We start from the raw sequence: 14502 nt of genomic DNA on the forward strand, positions 1-14502 counted from the left end.
AACAAGTCACTCGACCTTCTGGGTCTCATTTCCCTTATCTGTGAAAGGAAAATTTAGCATCCATGGCCTGGAAATTCTTTTCGCACTCTAAGAATCTTTAACTCTGATATTGCAAATATCTCTTTACCTTCAATGCTTTGTCATTTAAAAAAAACAGAAAACAAACATTAACAAAAATAAACAAATTTGTTGTTGGGGTGAAAGTTTATATTTTAATAAAAGTTGCCCCACTTAAAAATGGAATCAGCATTCTGAATCTTTAGCCAGTGATTAAGAAAGCTGCAGCTAGAGGTCTGATTGCAGATAAGTGTTAGGAATGACATTTAGGCACCAGCTATGTCTCCACATGAGAAATCAACTTTCTCCCTGACTTGGCCACAGCATCAGCATAATATATGATGAAGGTCTAGAAGGAGCAGATATGCCTTTGTTTGCTTTCAGCATGTTTTATGCAAGGCCATAGTCTATATAGATCAGTGGTTTTCAAAGTATGCCCAGGGAGGTCAAACTATTTTCAAAATCATACGAAGATTGTATTTGTCTTCTTCACTCTCATTTTCTCCTGAGAGTATGGTAGAGTTTTCCAGAGGCTACATGACATCAGCACAGATTGATGCAGAAGCAGATATGAGGCTTCAGCTGTAAATATTTTCAGGTTGTAAAATACATTTATGTTTTTAAAAAACACGTGATTTATGTTAACATGCAATGGCTTATTATTATTATTTTTAAATGAACTAATGAATAAATCTTATAAAAATCTCTCAATCTAAATTTCAAATACAGTACATATCAACAGATACAATCTGCACAAATAAAATCTCTTTGTTTTTGTCAATAATTTTTAAGAGCGAAAAGGGGTCCCGAGACCAAAAAGTTTGAGAACTGATGTCTTATCTAGATGAATGCTTCTCAAGCTTCAGTGTGCATACAAATCACCTGGGACTTTTGTTAGAAAGCGGCTTCTGATTCAGTAGACCTGGAGTGGGGCCTGAGACTCTGTATTTCTAACACTCTTATGTGTTGCCTATGCTGCTCGTCTGGACTATGCTGTAAGGAGCAGGTGTCTAGATAGAAATCTGTATTGTGCAAGTAACATGGTTTACTAGTTACTCCGCAGGGCCCAAGCCTCAGTCTCAAGCAAAACAAGACAGCCTGTTTTAATGCAACAAAGGCATGACCTAAGTGTCTCATAATTTATAAAATTATTAGATTTTGCATTTAGTTTATCATTTTATTAATCAATTTATTCATTCACTTAACAAACCTGGAGTAAGCTGATATCATGATAGACAGTGAGCCAGTGTTTGAACTAAAAATGAAGATGCAGTTCCTGCTTTTGAGTAACTCACAGTCTTGCGAAGGAAACAGAGAAGTAAATGAAGAATAATATGGAGTGCCAGGTACTATAATTGTGCATAAACTACATACCTGCTATGGGACAAAAAGGAGTGTAATGTTTAGGCTCCCATATCAAAGTGGCCAGGGAATGGTGTGTGGTTGTTTGGTTAAGCAAGCATTGGCCTAATTGTTACTATGAGGACATTTCATGGACTTAAATCATTAGTAAGTTGATTGCATCAATGGCTGATTACATCCACAATCAACTGAGGAGATTGTCTTCAGCAATGAGAGAAGTCTCATCCAATCAGTTTAAGGCCTTAAAAGGAGAAGTGATGATTTCAGCAGTCAGAAGAGAAAATTCCCATCTCCACTTCAGCTAGCCATTCTCCTGGAGAATTCATCAAAAACCTTCATCGAAGCTCCCAGCTTGCAGCCTGCCCTATGGAATTTGGACTTGTGCATTCACATAGCTGCATGAGACAATTTTGTAATATCTCATATTATTGACAGATATCTTCTCTCAATTCTTTCCCTACAGAACCTTGACTAATAAAAGGAGGGAAAGGCAACTTTTGAACTCTTCCTGGGAAAGCTGGAGAGGGCTTAATGAAAATGGCAATTAGGCCTTGAAGGATAAGCAAGAAATCTCAAGTAGAGGAGAGGTGAACACAATTTCAGGTACAGAGTGTGAAAATACAGAGCATGTTTAGGTACCAAAGAGAAGCTCAGTATGACTGGAGCAGAAACTCCTTAAGATTTTAGAAAGGGCAATGCCTTCATCAGGTTGTGTTTTTGCAAGGTATCTCCATGTCTAGTGTGAAAGACGTATTAAGGAAGGAGAGTCTTGGGTTAAGGATTAGTAGTTGAGAGGCTCTGGCAGTGGTTGGGGATGGATGCTGGGGGTATAAATTAAGGCAGTGGTCATTCATAGGAAAGAGGTTGAGTTGGCAGGATTTTGTTTCAAATTCAGTGATGGGGAAGAGAAAAAAAAAGTAGTTGATGAAGAATCTAAGAAATCTAAGCATGGGGGGGGGTATTGGCAGAATGGTGCTGTCATTAATTGATGTGGAAATATAAGAGGAGGAACAAGTCTGGGGTTGAGGAGAGGAAAGACTAACAATGCATAGAGAACTTATTCTCTGCATTCAGTTCCAATCATATTCTTGGGTTGAGGGCATAAAGCAGCAGGGACTCCACTGAGCTATTCATCCGTAGGAGTCTTTGGATGTGAATTTTTCTGACTTTGTCTCAGAACTTGCATGGAACCAAATTGATCACTATTTGAAAATTTTAATGTTCTTTCAAGTTTACAATAGATTGAAAACTTGTCAAAATATTAATGTAAGGATTGTGCATTAGATCTAGATACCAATTTTAGAGCTGAAAGTAAAACAGGAACAAGAAGTCTCTACACATGATTTCTTCTTGCTCTTAGACAACTAGGTGTGGTGTTTTATTGATCATACATGCTTCATCTTATAGAAACTTTCATAGTTGGTACCTGCCTTACTCACATAATAAAGGGGAGTTTGAAAACCATAAGTTAAAGTCTAGTGTCTGCAGAAATTAGAGATATAATATCTTTGCTTTCCTGAATAGGCTTTTAGATAGGCTTTGAGACTAATAAAAATTTATTAGCCTTCAATATATTGGATTACTTCCCTTCTCCATTGCACTTAGGGTGGGGTAGAAGTCCATGAATTAATTTTATAGTTAATATCTTTTTAATTATAAAATTACACAAGCAGTTGTAAAAAATTTGGGCAGGTGTCCTCTAAAGTGAAAGGAAGAAAATGAAAATCCATATATATATTTCCACCAGTCTGATGTGAACATTTAACAGTTTGATGTGCTTCCCTCTAGAATCCAGTTATATTTTTGCAGCTCTTTGATTCAGATTAATAATTTTTTTTCCTGAAATGATGGAATCTCTTATTTTTCATTTGGTTGTCACTGAACAGATAGGGGTTCTGTATGTGTTTCTAAAGAGCCTGTGATCCAGTACCTTGAGCTTCATGACATCAGCAATGTCCACAAGCATTTTCAAGTAAGTACTTTGTTTCTATACCCCTTAAGTCCACACAGTGGGAGCCACTTAACCTGGAGTCTAGAATAGTGTCTTACACTATTAAATAGATAATTGAAACCAATAACCAAAACAATCCTTTAATCAATAGGAACCTAAAGGACCAAGATAGCAGAGTGAGATACTTCAGTGCACTGAAGCTTTGAACAAAGAGCAAGAACTGGCAGAAACAACTTTCTGAAAACTCCAGAAAACAGTTGAAAAGGACTTCAGTAACAGGGCAAGCACTGAATCAAGAAAAGAGCTACTTAAAAGCTATTGGGACTTATTACAATGATGAAAAGCAAAACGTCAAAAAATTTTTAATGATATTTTTCATATTTTTAATACCCCAATTTATTTTTTACTTTATTTTAGTTTTTCTAAATTATTATGTATTCCATTTTTAATCTTTAAACCTATCATTACTATTTCATTTTCCTATTAATTGACTTTGTCAATATATTAGACTTCATTTTTGAAGAACTTTTGGATCACGGGGTTTCATCTATGGCAGGATGGGAGCCCTGGTGTGGGGTATCATTGATGGGGGATGCATGGGTAGGAAGGAGTTCTCCAGGGCATGCATGTTGGGTATAGAGATATGTTCATATATTCATTGGGTATTGTCATAGTGGGTAGAGATTTTTAAAAATTTAATTTAATTTTATTTTATTTATTCATTTAAAAAAATATTACATTAAAAAAATATGAGGTCCCCATTCACCCCCACTGCCCCCACCCCACCACTCCCCCCACAGTAACATTTCCCCCCATCATCATGACACATCCATTGCATTTGGTGAGTACATCTCTGGGCATCGCTGCACCCCATGGCCAATGGTCCACACCATAGCCCACACTCTCCCACGTTCCATCCAGTGGGCCATGGGAGGATATACAATGTCCGGAAATTGTCCCTGCAGCACCACCCAGGACAACTCCAAGTCCCGAAAATGCCTCCACATCTCATCTCCTCCGCCCATTCCCCACACCCATCAGCCATCATGGCCACTTTTTCCACACCAATGCCACATTTTCTCAATTATTAACCACAATAGTTCATGAATAGAATATCATTAAGTCCACTTTAATCCTTACTATATTCCTCCTTACTGTGGACCTTGGCTTGGTTGTGTCCATTCCACATCTATGTCAAGAGGAGGCTTAGATTCCACATGGATACTGGATGCAATCCTCCTGCTTTCAGTTGTAGGCACTCTAGGCTCCATGGTGTGGTGGTTGACATTCTTCAACTCCATGTTAGCTGAGTGGGGTAAGTCCAATAAATCAGAGTGTAGTAGCTGAAGTCTGTTGAGGCTCAGGGCCTGGCTATCATATTGTCAGTCCAGAGATTCAGATCCCCTAGATATATCTTAAACCCCAGCACCAACTACAATTCCAGTAAAGTAGCAGAAAGGCTTGTGAAAAGAGATCACATCTGAGTCCAGCTCCATCACCCAGAAACACCAACTCCAAAGAAGGGCCAACTGACATGGCAGTGAACTCCATCTGCCATGACCATAGAACCTGTGGGTCTCTTTAGCCCTCAAAAGAACCAATACCTGGGGTTGTATCTACTTTATCTGTCTCTGAGACTGCTCAGGTGTGCATAAGGGCAATCCTTCTGACAACCTCCAGACTCTTTTTTAGAGACTCATAGCCACATAAACTCATTTGTCCTTTCCATTTCCCCCTTAATTTAGGTCAAACAGCATTTTTAACTCCTGTGGGTAGAGTTTTACATGACAACTGAGGGAAGGCTGAGTTCCCATCCTGGGGAGCTCTGTTGCATTCCCCAATGGAACAGCAACAATCCCCCAAGTACAAGGGCAAAGACCAGTGAAGAAGGATGGTCCAATGATGGGCCCTTGATTAATGACTATGCATGTGAGCCTGTGTGCTTGAAATTTCAATTAGGCCTAGAGCTGCAGGGTGCCTAAGAGTTACCTCCTGAGAGGCTCCATGTTGTTCAAATGTGGCTACTCTCTAAACCAGACTCAGCATGTAAATTCATTATCTTTCCCCTAGTGTGGGACATGACTCCCAGGGATGAGCTTCCCTGGCACCGAGGGATTACTATCATGTACCAGCTGGTGATGCAACTAGAAAAAGACCTTGAATAAAAGGGGAAAATGGTAAAGACAAATGAATTTATATGGCTAAGAGACTTCAAAATGAGTTGGGAGGTCATCACAGGGGTCATGCTTATGCACATCTCAGCAGGATCTCAGAGACAGCCAAAGTAGATACAACCCCAGCTACTGGTGCTCCTGAGGGCTACACAGACACTCAGGTCCTATGGTCATGGCAGATGGCTCTTGGGTTCAGTGCCTTGCCCGTGGGCTCTACTTTAGAATTTGTGCTCCTGAGTGTGATGGAGTTGTACTCAGATGTGACCTCTCTACACATGCTTCTGCCACTTTTAAGGAACCTGTGGTTGGCACTGGGATTGGTGTATGCTTGGGAGACTTGAATCTCTGGACTGTCCATGTGCCAGTTGGGCCCTGAGCCTCAGCAGAGTTGCAACACCTACTTTCCAGTTCATTGGACTTACCCAGGTCAGCTAACAGGGAGGTGAGGATGGTCAACCACCACACCAGGGAACTGAGAGTCTACTGCAAGCAGGAAAATCCCATCCATCAGCCATGTGGGATATAAGACCCCTCTCAATTTAGAGGTGGAGTGAACATCGCCATAGCAGGGTCCTCAGGATGGAGGAATAAAATAAGGATTAGAGTGGACTTACCGACATTCTACTATAGAATTATTGTGACTCTAGCAATGGAAGAATCTGTATCATTGATGTGGAGACAATAGCCTTGGGAGTTGCTGAGGGCAGGAAGAAGGAAGAAGAGGTGTGGTATGGGGGCATTTTCAGGACTTGGAGTTGTCCCGAATGATATTGCAGGGACAGATGCAGGACATTATATATCCTGCCATACCCACTGAATGGACTTGGAGGGAGTGTAAACTATAATGCAAACTATAATTCATGCGGTAGCAGTGCTCCAAACTGTTTTCATCAAATGCAGTGAATGTGCCACACTGATGAAAGAGGTTGTTGATATGGGAGGAGTGGGGGGGTGGGGAGTGGGGTATATGGGAACCTCTTATATTTTTAAATGTAACATTTGGTGTGATCTATGCATCTTTTAAAAAAAGATAATTAAAAAAAGAAATAATAAAGCTGGGGAGCAGATGTAGCTCAAATGGTTGAGCGCCTGCCTCCACATGGGAGGTCCCGGGTTCAGTTCCCCATGCCTCATGAAAAAACAAAAACAAACAACTCTTAGGGCCCCGTGCATCTGCCCAAAAAAAGAGACATGTGCAGAAAGCATCAGGGAAGCCCTTCCATTTTGGCCTCGGACTATTCTCTAAACCCATCTTATGGATAAATTCTGAAGGAGATCACTCACACAGGTCAATTTGCAAAGAACAGGAAAGGAGTTTTCTTTTTCTTCTTTTAGTAGCTCCTGGCATTCAAGGAAAGCTCGGTAATAACACTAACTGGATAAAAGCTTAAGGGAACAGATACTTCAGAATCTAAATTCCAGTGATAACATGTTAAAATACCAAGATGTGCAGGTTTCAACAAATGATTAAAAAACAGGAAGGGTTGGCCCAGTCTGGCATCAATGAAGAGGAACAGTCCTGGGACATACCAGATAATTTTTTTTTAATGGTTCTAAATATGCCCTATGGGCTAAAAGAAAACATGGACAAAGGTACAAGGCAAATCATGAAAATAATAGATGAACACAAAAGAACATTAATACAGAGATGAAAATTATAAAAAGGAACTAAACAGAGCTGAAGACCACAGGAACAGAAATTTTAAAAATCCCTTGAGAGTTTCAACAGTCAATTGCAACTAGCAGAAGAAAAAGTCAGTGGACTTGAAGATAAGACAATTGAAATCATCCTGTCTGAGGAAAAGAAAAAAGAAGGAATGAAGAAAATTGAACAGAGCCTGAGGAACCTGTGAAATGCCATCAAATGTATCAATACATATGCATTGCAGGAATCCCAGGTGGAGAAGAAAGAGAGAAAGGAACAGAGAGGATATTCAAAGAAATAATGGCTAAAAACACCCCAAATTTAATGAAAGACATGAATATACACATCCACAATACTCAATGACCTCCAAACAAGATCAACCCAAATAGACCCACATGACTATATTATAATTAAACTGTCAAATACCAAAGATAAAGAGAATTTGAAAGCTGAAAGAGAGAAGCAATGTGTCATATACGAGGAAGCCTCAATAAGATTAAGTGCTGATTTCTCATCTGAAACCATGTAGGCAAGAAGGTAGTGGAATTACATATTTAAAGTGCTCTAAACCAAAAACTGACAACAAAGAATTCTATATCTGGCAAAATGGTCTTTCAAAAATGAAAGAGAGCTTAAAAATTCCCAGATAAACAAAACCTGAGGGAGTTCATCACCACTTAAATAGTCCTACAAGAATGAGCAACTAAAGAGACAATGACAATTAAGTGCAATGCATGATCTTGGATGGGATCTAGCAAGGGAGGAGAAAAGTCTCAAAGGGGCTTTATTGGGGCATATGAAAAAATTGGAATGTAGAATGTAAGCTTTATATCAATGTTGAGTGTAGGCTTCATATCGATATTAAATTTCTTGAACTTAAGGTGGTTACATAAGTGATTGTCCTTGTTCTTAGGAAATACACATTGTAGTGTTAAGTGTTCAAGGAGCATGATGTATGCAACATACAAGTGTCCAGGAAATGGACTGATAGACATATAAACAGATAGACAGATGGTGTGAAAGATTGATAGAGAAATAGAATGATACAGCAAATGTGGCAAAATGTTAAAACTGATGAACCTGGGTATCTGGTAAGGGGATAGGGGTGTGTTGGAGTTCTCTCTAAAGGGGTTGTATTGGTTGTAATGTCCTATTAATTTGGAACAATTTCAAAATAAAAAGGTTTTCTTTTCTTTTTCTTTTTTTAATTAAAAAAAAAAGGAACCTAAGGACTGCTGTGCCAGTGGTGCACTTCATGTCAGGTTTACTATATTCAAGTTCTGGCCACAGGGTTCCTGGCTTTCTTCTAATTACAAGGCACCATTCCCTTCATTGTAACTGGCCTTAGTCATGGCCCCTTTTTTTGCTTAACACCTTGTAGTAGAAGAACATTTCTATATTTATATTATTAACCACAATCCTCATCTACCAACAAAATCACTATTACATATTCCCTAAATTATCCTCCTGTTGTCCTACAACTAAAACCTCCTGAGACTACACATTTCAGCCACAAATCACATCCATAAGTCAACAGTGTTTGTTGCACTTATTTTAATGTACTACCTTCAACTCCATCCATTACCATATACTTACAACTGATTTTATTAAACATTCTACATACATGACATTTCAGCCACAAATCACATCCATAAGTCAACAGTGTTTGTTGCACTTATTTTAATGTACTACCTTCAACTCCATCCATTACCATATACTTACAACTGATTTTATTAAACATTCTACATACATGACATTTCAGCCACAAATCACATCCATAAGTCAACAGTGTTTGTTGCACTTATTTTAATGTACTACCTTCAACTCCATCCATTACCATATACTTACAACTGATTTTATTAAGCATTCTACATACATGCAGCATCTGTTCCCCTTTTCTTTTTTTTTTAAAAGATTTATTTATTTATATAATCCCCCCCCCCTTGTCTGTTCTCTGTGTCTATTTGCTGTGTCTTGTTTCTTTGTCCGCTTCTGTTGTCGTCAGCGGCACGGGAAGTGTGGGCGGCGCCATTCCTGGGCAGGCTGCTCCCTCCTTCGCACTGGGCGGCTCTCCTTACAGGGCGCACTCCTTGCGCGTGGGGTTCCCCTACACGGGGGACACCCCTGTGTGGCGCGGCACTCCCTGCGCGTGTCAGCGCTGCGCATGGACCAGCTCCACACAGGTCAAGGAGGCCCGGGGTTTGAACCGCGGACCTCCCATGTGGTAGACGAACGCCCTAACCACTGGGCCAAGTCCGTTTCTCATCTGTTCCCCTTTTCAACCCACATTCCATCTCCTACTGACACTCCATAGTCCAACTTCATAAATCTACTCATCATATTTATTTCGTATCAGTGAGACCATACAATATTGGCATCATGGGCCTTTCTTTGTTCTTTATACCCACGCTCTATATCCTGGATTATTTGTGACCAGGTCCCACCACCTGGCGCCTCTACCCTTCCATCAGTTTCTTCCCCCCAATTCTTTCCTCATGTCTTCTTTTGGAACCTTTCTAGAGAGCCTGCCACATCCATTGGAGTTGAATGGCCTTTGGGACTCTGCCTAGGTGTCTCTGCTGAGAACTGCCCATTGTGCTTTTGTTCTGATAAGATGCAAGTTGGACCTTTGGAAAGACATTTTATACTTGTGAAATTTTACTACTTATGTTACTTATGTTTTAAAATTATCCACCTTTTTTTTTTTTTTTGCATTTGCAGTATTAACAATGTGAGGAAATTTCTATGCTTGTCTGATGTCTAAAATGGTAACATGCCTTTGTCTACTTTGTCTATTCTATATTTGGTTGCCGAATGGCTTAATTTCTCTTATGTAAATGGACCAAGCATGACCCCTGATATTGATCCCTATGTTGTTTACTTCTTCACACTAGGCTGGAACCAAACTCAAATTCTTACCCATGCAATGGTTTTAAATATAGCCCAAATAGGCATATTTTTAGCCATTCACAAACTCCCTGCTTTGCATACCCTGAAAAATTGCACCAAATATCTTCCCGCCACACATAAGACAGACCCGGGGGTTATTGAAAAAAAAACCAAATTGCTGCTGCACTTCGGAGTTCTCTGACCCAGAGACTCCCCACCTTGTTGCTGAGGACGTTACCAGGACCCATAAGCCCCTCAGATTCCATTCTCCGCTGGAATTTCCTCGCCCGTCTGGGTGGAGGGACATCCTCTCTCATGCAAACTTGATCAAGCAGCACCCAAATAAACTCGTTGGGTGCTACTGCCAACTCATGGTCATGTCTTTTCTTTGATCAACCCCCAAGTCTTTGAACTCACCATAGTTTCCTAAAACTAAGTCTGTAAATTATAGGGTCAAATTGTATCTGGACATTGGATTGAGGAAGAATTGGAAGCAGTTGGAGGATAAAAGGAAAATAAGACAAAGTGAACCAAAAGAAAGTCTTTTATATTTTGGTTGCTTACGGAAGACAGAAAAAATGAGTTAGGCTAGGCAAAGTATAGGAAATGATTGAAATGCTAGGTCCCACGTTAAGTTACCAGGAAGTATTAATATGTAGTCACTGCTTCTTTTCTGGCCTCATGAAGTCAGAATGAGGTGGGGTGACAGGCTAGAGCTAAGAAACCAGTCCTGCTCTAATAGCAGGGAAGAATAGGAATGCCAAAGGACACAGTTTGATCCCAGAGCGATACCATAAGACTGAATCCATGTGCCAACTAAGTGACAAAACATTCTTTCTGTATTTGTAGGCCTTTTCTATCCCCTCACTTGGATTTACTGAAATACAAATTCCATCTCTTTTTTCTTTCTAAATTATTTATAAGAAGACTAGCATATCTATGCTGTTCTGGGGATAAGGATTGTGAGTAATTTTCACTTTGTATTCCATATACAGTATATTTCTGTAGTGTTGTTTTGTTTGCTGTTTTACACTGAGCATATATTATTTTAATCAAGGGGAAAAGGTAGGTAGGGTGGGCTGGGAGAACACTATTAATGTGAGTAGGGTGGCTATGTCTTTCTGTTTTAATTTTCTGTCTGCAAGCACAGTGAGCATGAGAATAATAACTTCTCTGTGTGTGCATATAAATGTCGACACCCTAACCTTTCTGCAAACCTTTATCAGAACCTTCCAAGTCCCAAGAACTGTGAGGGAATGAACGTGTGTAGGTCAAAGATGAAGCCACCATAACTCCTATTCTGGCAAGTCACTGCAAAGAAGAGTGGATTTGTCATTGCTTTTGATAGACACTAGCAGGAAGGACTTTTCTCTCTTTAATTAATTCCAGTCTTCTGTCTTATTTACTGCCTAACCATACCCGATGGGCTTGCTGGGTCCTATTGTCTAACATTTTAATATAGGAGACAACAAAGAACCTTTAATTGGTCAAATTATCAGAGATGTACATTATTAGTTTGAGCATATCCATAGGATTTTTTTTCTTTTTCAAATGTCACCAGGATTAAAATAACAGGAAACCGGAGATGGAAGCATTAGAAAGGAGTAGACTTTGGCAGCTGCATATGCCTACACGACAACAGAGAACATCCTGGATATAATGGTTATTTAAGAAGATGGGGGGAGGGGAAATAGAACTATCAGGGCTACACAAACATTACACAGAGATAGCAGCACTTACTTTTTCCTCTTAAGTCTCTCTGTCCTAGAAAAATGGTTTAAAATAAATGAAAAGTTCTAATTTGCATCTCAGTAGTAGTGAGTGAGTAAAGTAGTGCCTTCATATACATGCCTTAGAGGCCCCTAATAATTATAATTATCTGTTTAATCAGGACAATTATGCTCATTTTGAAGTGAATAGGCATCTTTAATTAAATATTCTTATGGCTTATACAAATATATTCTCGCAGTTTTGGAAAGCCTCTATTGCCCAATGGGAGCCTGAAAAATCTGATTTTTCTGCTTTATCACAATAGCTAATGAAGAAAAATGGAATCTTAGGGCATAAGTCCTTAAAAATGCCTCCTGTGACTTCTATTGAAGCCACTCCTGGTTACTAGTTCAATTCCCACCTTCACTATGTTATCATTCTATTCAGTGAAAATGAGAAATACATGGCAAATCCTTTTCTGCTGGAAGCCTCCTTGGGCTCCTTTATAAGTCTCTACCATGCTTCGCTGAAGAATACTCTATTAATAAGTTCATTTCAGTTAAGGAAAAAAAATAATCTTTTGGGGTGAACACAGAATTACAAAGACCACATGTCTAAAAGTTCTCCTTTTCATTAGTTATTTGGTTCAAACTTAAAAAAAATTCCCCTGCTAATTTTCATCTATAGACCTGATTATCTAAAGTTCTACAATAGACTGTGAAGCAACTGTTTTATTCTCCCTGGTTTATGTGGAGTGAAGCCAAACATATGGCGAACTATACCATTACATAGGAATTTGGATGGATGATTTCCTTCTCTGTGCATTGTTTCCAACTCCCATCCCCATTGGGCCTACAGCAGGAAACTAGCTGCCATGGATGGTGAGGCACTTGCCTTACAGTGCACATTCATTCATAAACCCTGGCCACCACTGGCAATCATAAGTGGTTTACATGATGTGGTATTATATAGGGAAAGGGGAAGGGGAAGAAAAAAGCTTGATTAACAGCTTGCTCGCAGGTGGCACAAATGTCCAGAGAGAAAATTTTATCTCCACCCAAGCTGCAAAGTCCCAGGGAAGTATGTGCAGGGTGACAGGTGTCCCTAACTTACCACACAGAATCCAGAACCGTCTAAGCAGTTGTTGGAATGACCATTACAGTCACATGGCAAACATTCTCCTGACCGGGAGTGAAAGAATCCAGCTCCACATTTCTGAAACAGACATAGAAAAATCATTTTAATTATTGTACAGAACAATTTGGCCAATATTTTCTAAGAGGAAAAAGAGAAGATTATTAAACTGTACACCTTTTTACAAAACACAAACTCTTTATACTCCCGTTCAGAGATGGATGTATAGCCAATCTTATTTATTACAGTCTTTTGCGTTTCAATCCATTATTATTATTATTTTAAGTGAAAACAGGAATACCCTTAACACTGCCCCCTCAATTTAAGAAGAATAAAAAGTTTTTAGATAATGGTAAGGGAGTAGGAAATTTTCTAATATTTTCTTCAAAACAAAGCAACCAAAACAATACAAAAAAAAAATACAAAAACACAATGAAATGTGAGTCACCTTGAAGAAGTTGTATCATGCTTCCTATAAATAAAGATGCATGGTTTCAAAAATTATTAGCTACAGTATACCACCTTAGAGCTGTGCCTTTCATAAACTTGGACACTTAAACTATTAAATTGAGATCCTAAAATTTTAAAGGGAGGTGTAGGAAGTTAATGTGCTCTTGGATTTGTCAAGTTTTTTGCTGGGTGGCGCTCATACTTCATTTCATTTATCCTCACAACTCTGTGAGGAATATGTTATTTTCTTTCATTTTATTGATGAGGAAATGAGACCCAGAGAGGCTAAGTTGCTAAGCCACCCTGCAATGCAGCAACCAACTCGTACAATAATTAACACCCTCAGATGTCACTAGTGACCCAGTTGAGAAGCAATGTGGGATTGTTCCTGTTTGTGCGATTGGGTATATTGATAGGTATTTTATGTTTCTTTGGAATGTTTCAATGGCATTGTAACTTGGAAATCCACTAATGTCTAAAGCATTCCCGACAGATAAGAATCTGGTTTGTTTCCACAGACAGACTGAGTAGGAGATTTCACATCACACACTTCCATTGACCCATTGTAGTTTAGTACTGTCCTGGCCACTAGGAAATTTTTCATTATATCCGGTCAAAGAACACCTGACTTCTACAAAAACCCATTTCCACTTGTTCTTTTTCTCTGTAAAGAAAGAACCAGTAGACACCATACACAGTACAAAATAACCACCCATTTGGATCCTAAAATTAAAATTTATTGTATTCAATTTGGAGAATGTTTAATAGAGAATAATGACTTTGGCTCATGAAGAGGAGGCAAAGAAACTCCATGTTTTTAGGTGAGGAAAGTAAGTCAAGAGGGGACCAATTTATAATTCATAGTGCAGTTTGTGGTGGTTTGTAAGTCTTTCCCCCCTCAGTTTCCACTAGGAAACAAAAGAGAGGGAAGGGTGGTAAAACTGCAGGAGAAAGCATTTAATTTAGACCATTGAATTTCAAACATTTTTTACTTTTTTTCCTCAAAGCAATACATGCTTTCATTGGGATGCAGTACACTGATATGTACGTATATCATGTATAAGTTTCACAAAACAATAATCAAACTTACAATGTGACTATCTCCACAGAACCCAGTGGAATATGGAATC

The 14502-nt window shown here is 39.1% G+C and overlaps 1 protein-coding gene across 4 annotated transcripts in view; it reads right to left on the minus strand.

Moving 5' to 3' along the window:
• Positions 1–14502, minus strand: part of LAMA4 (laminin subunit alpha 4) — a 153696-nt gene that overhangs the window by 105062 nt on the left and 34132 nt on the right. For all 4 annotated transcript variants that reach the window (XM_071218633.1, XM_004455854.5, XM_058307300.2 and 1 more), the window contains one exon: positions 12902–13003. In XM_071218633.1, coding sequence (XP_071074734.1) covers positions 12902–13003 — 102 coding nt within the window. The remainder of the gene's footprint in view (positions 1–12901; positions 13004–14502) is intronic.

Source organism: Dasypus novemcinctus, chromosome 11, assembly GCF_030445035.2.
Source record: "Dasypus novemcinctus isolate mDasNov1 chromosome 11, mDasNov1.1.hap2, whole genome shotgun sequence".
Lineage (NCBI taxonomy): Eukaryota > Metazoa > Chordata > Mammalia > Cingulata > Dasypodidae > Dasypus > Dasypus novemcinctus.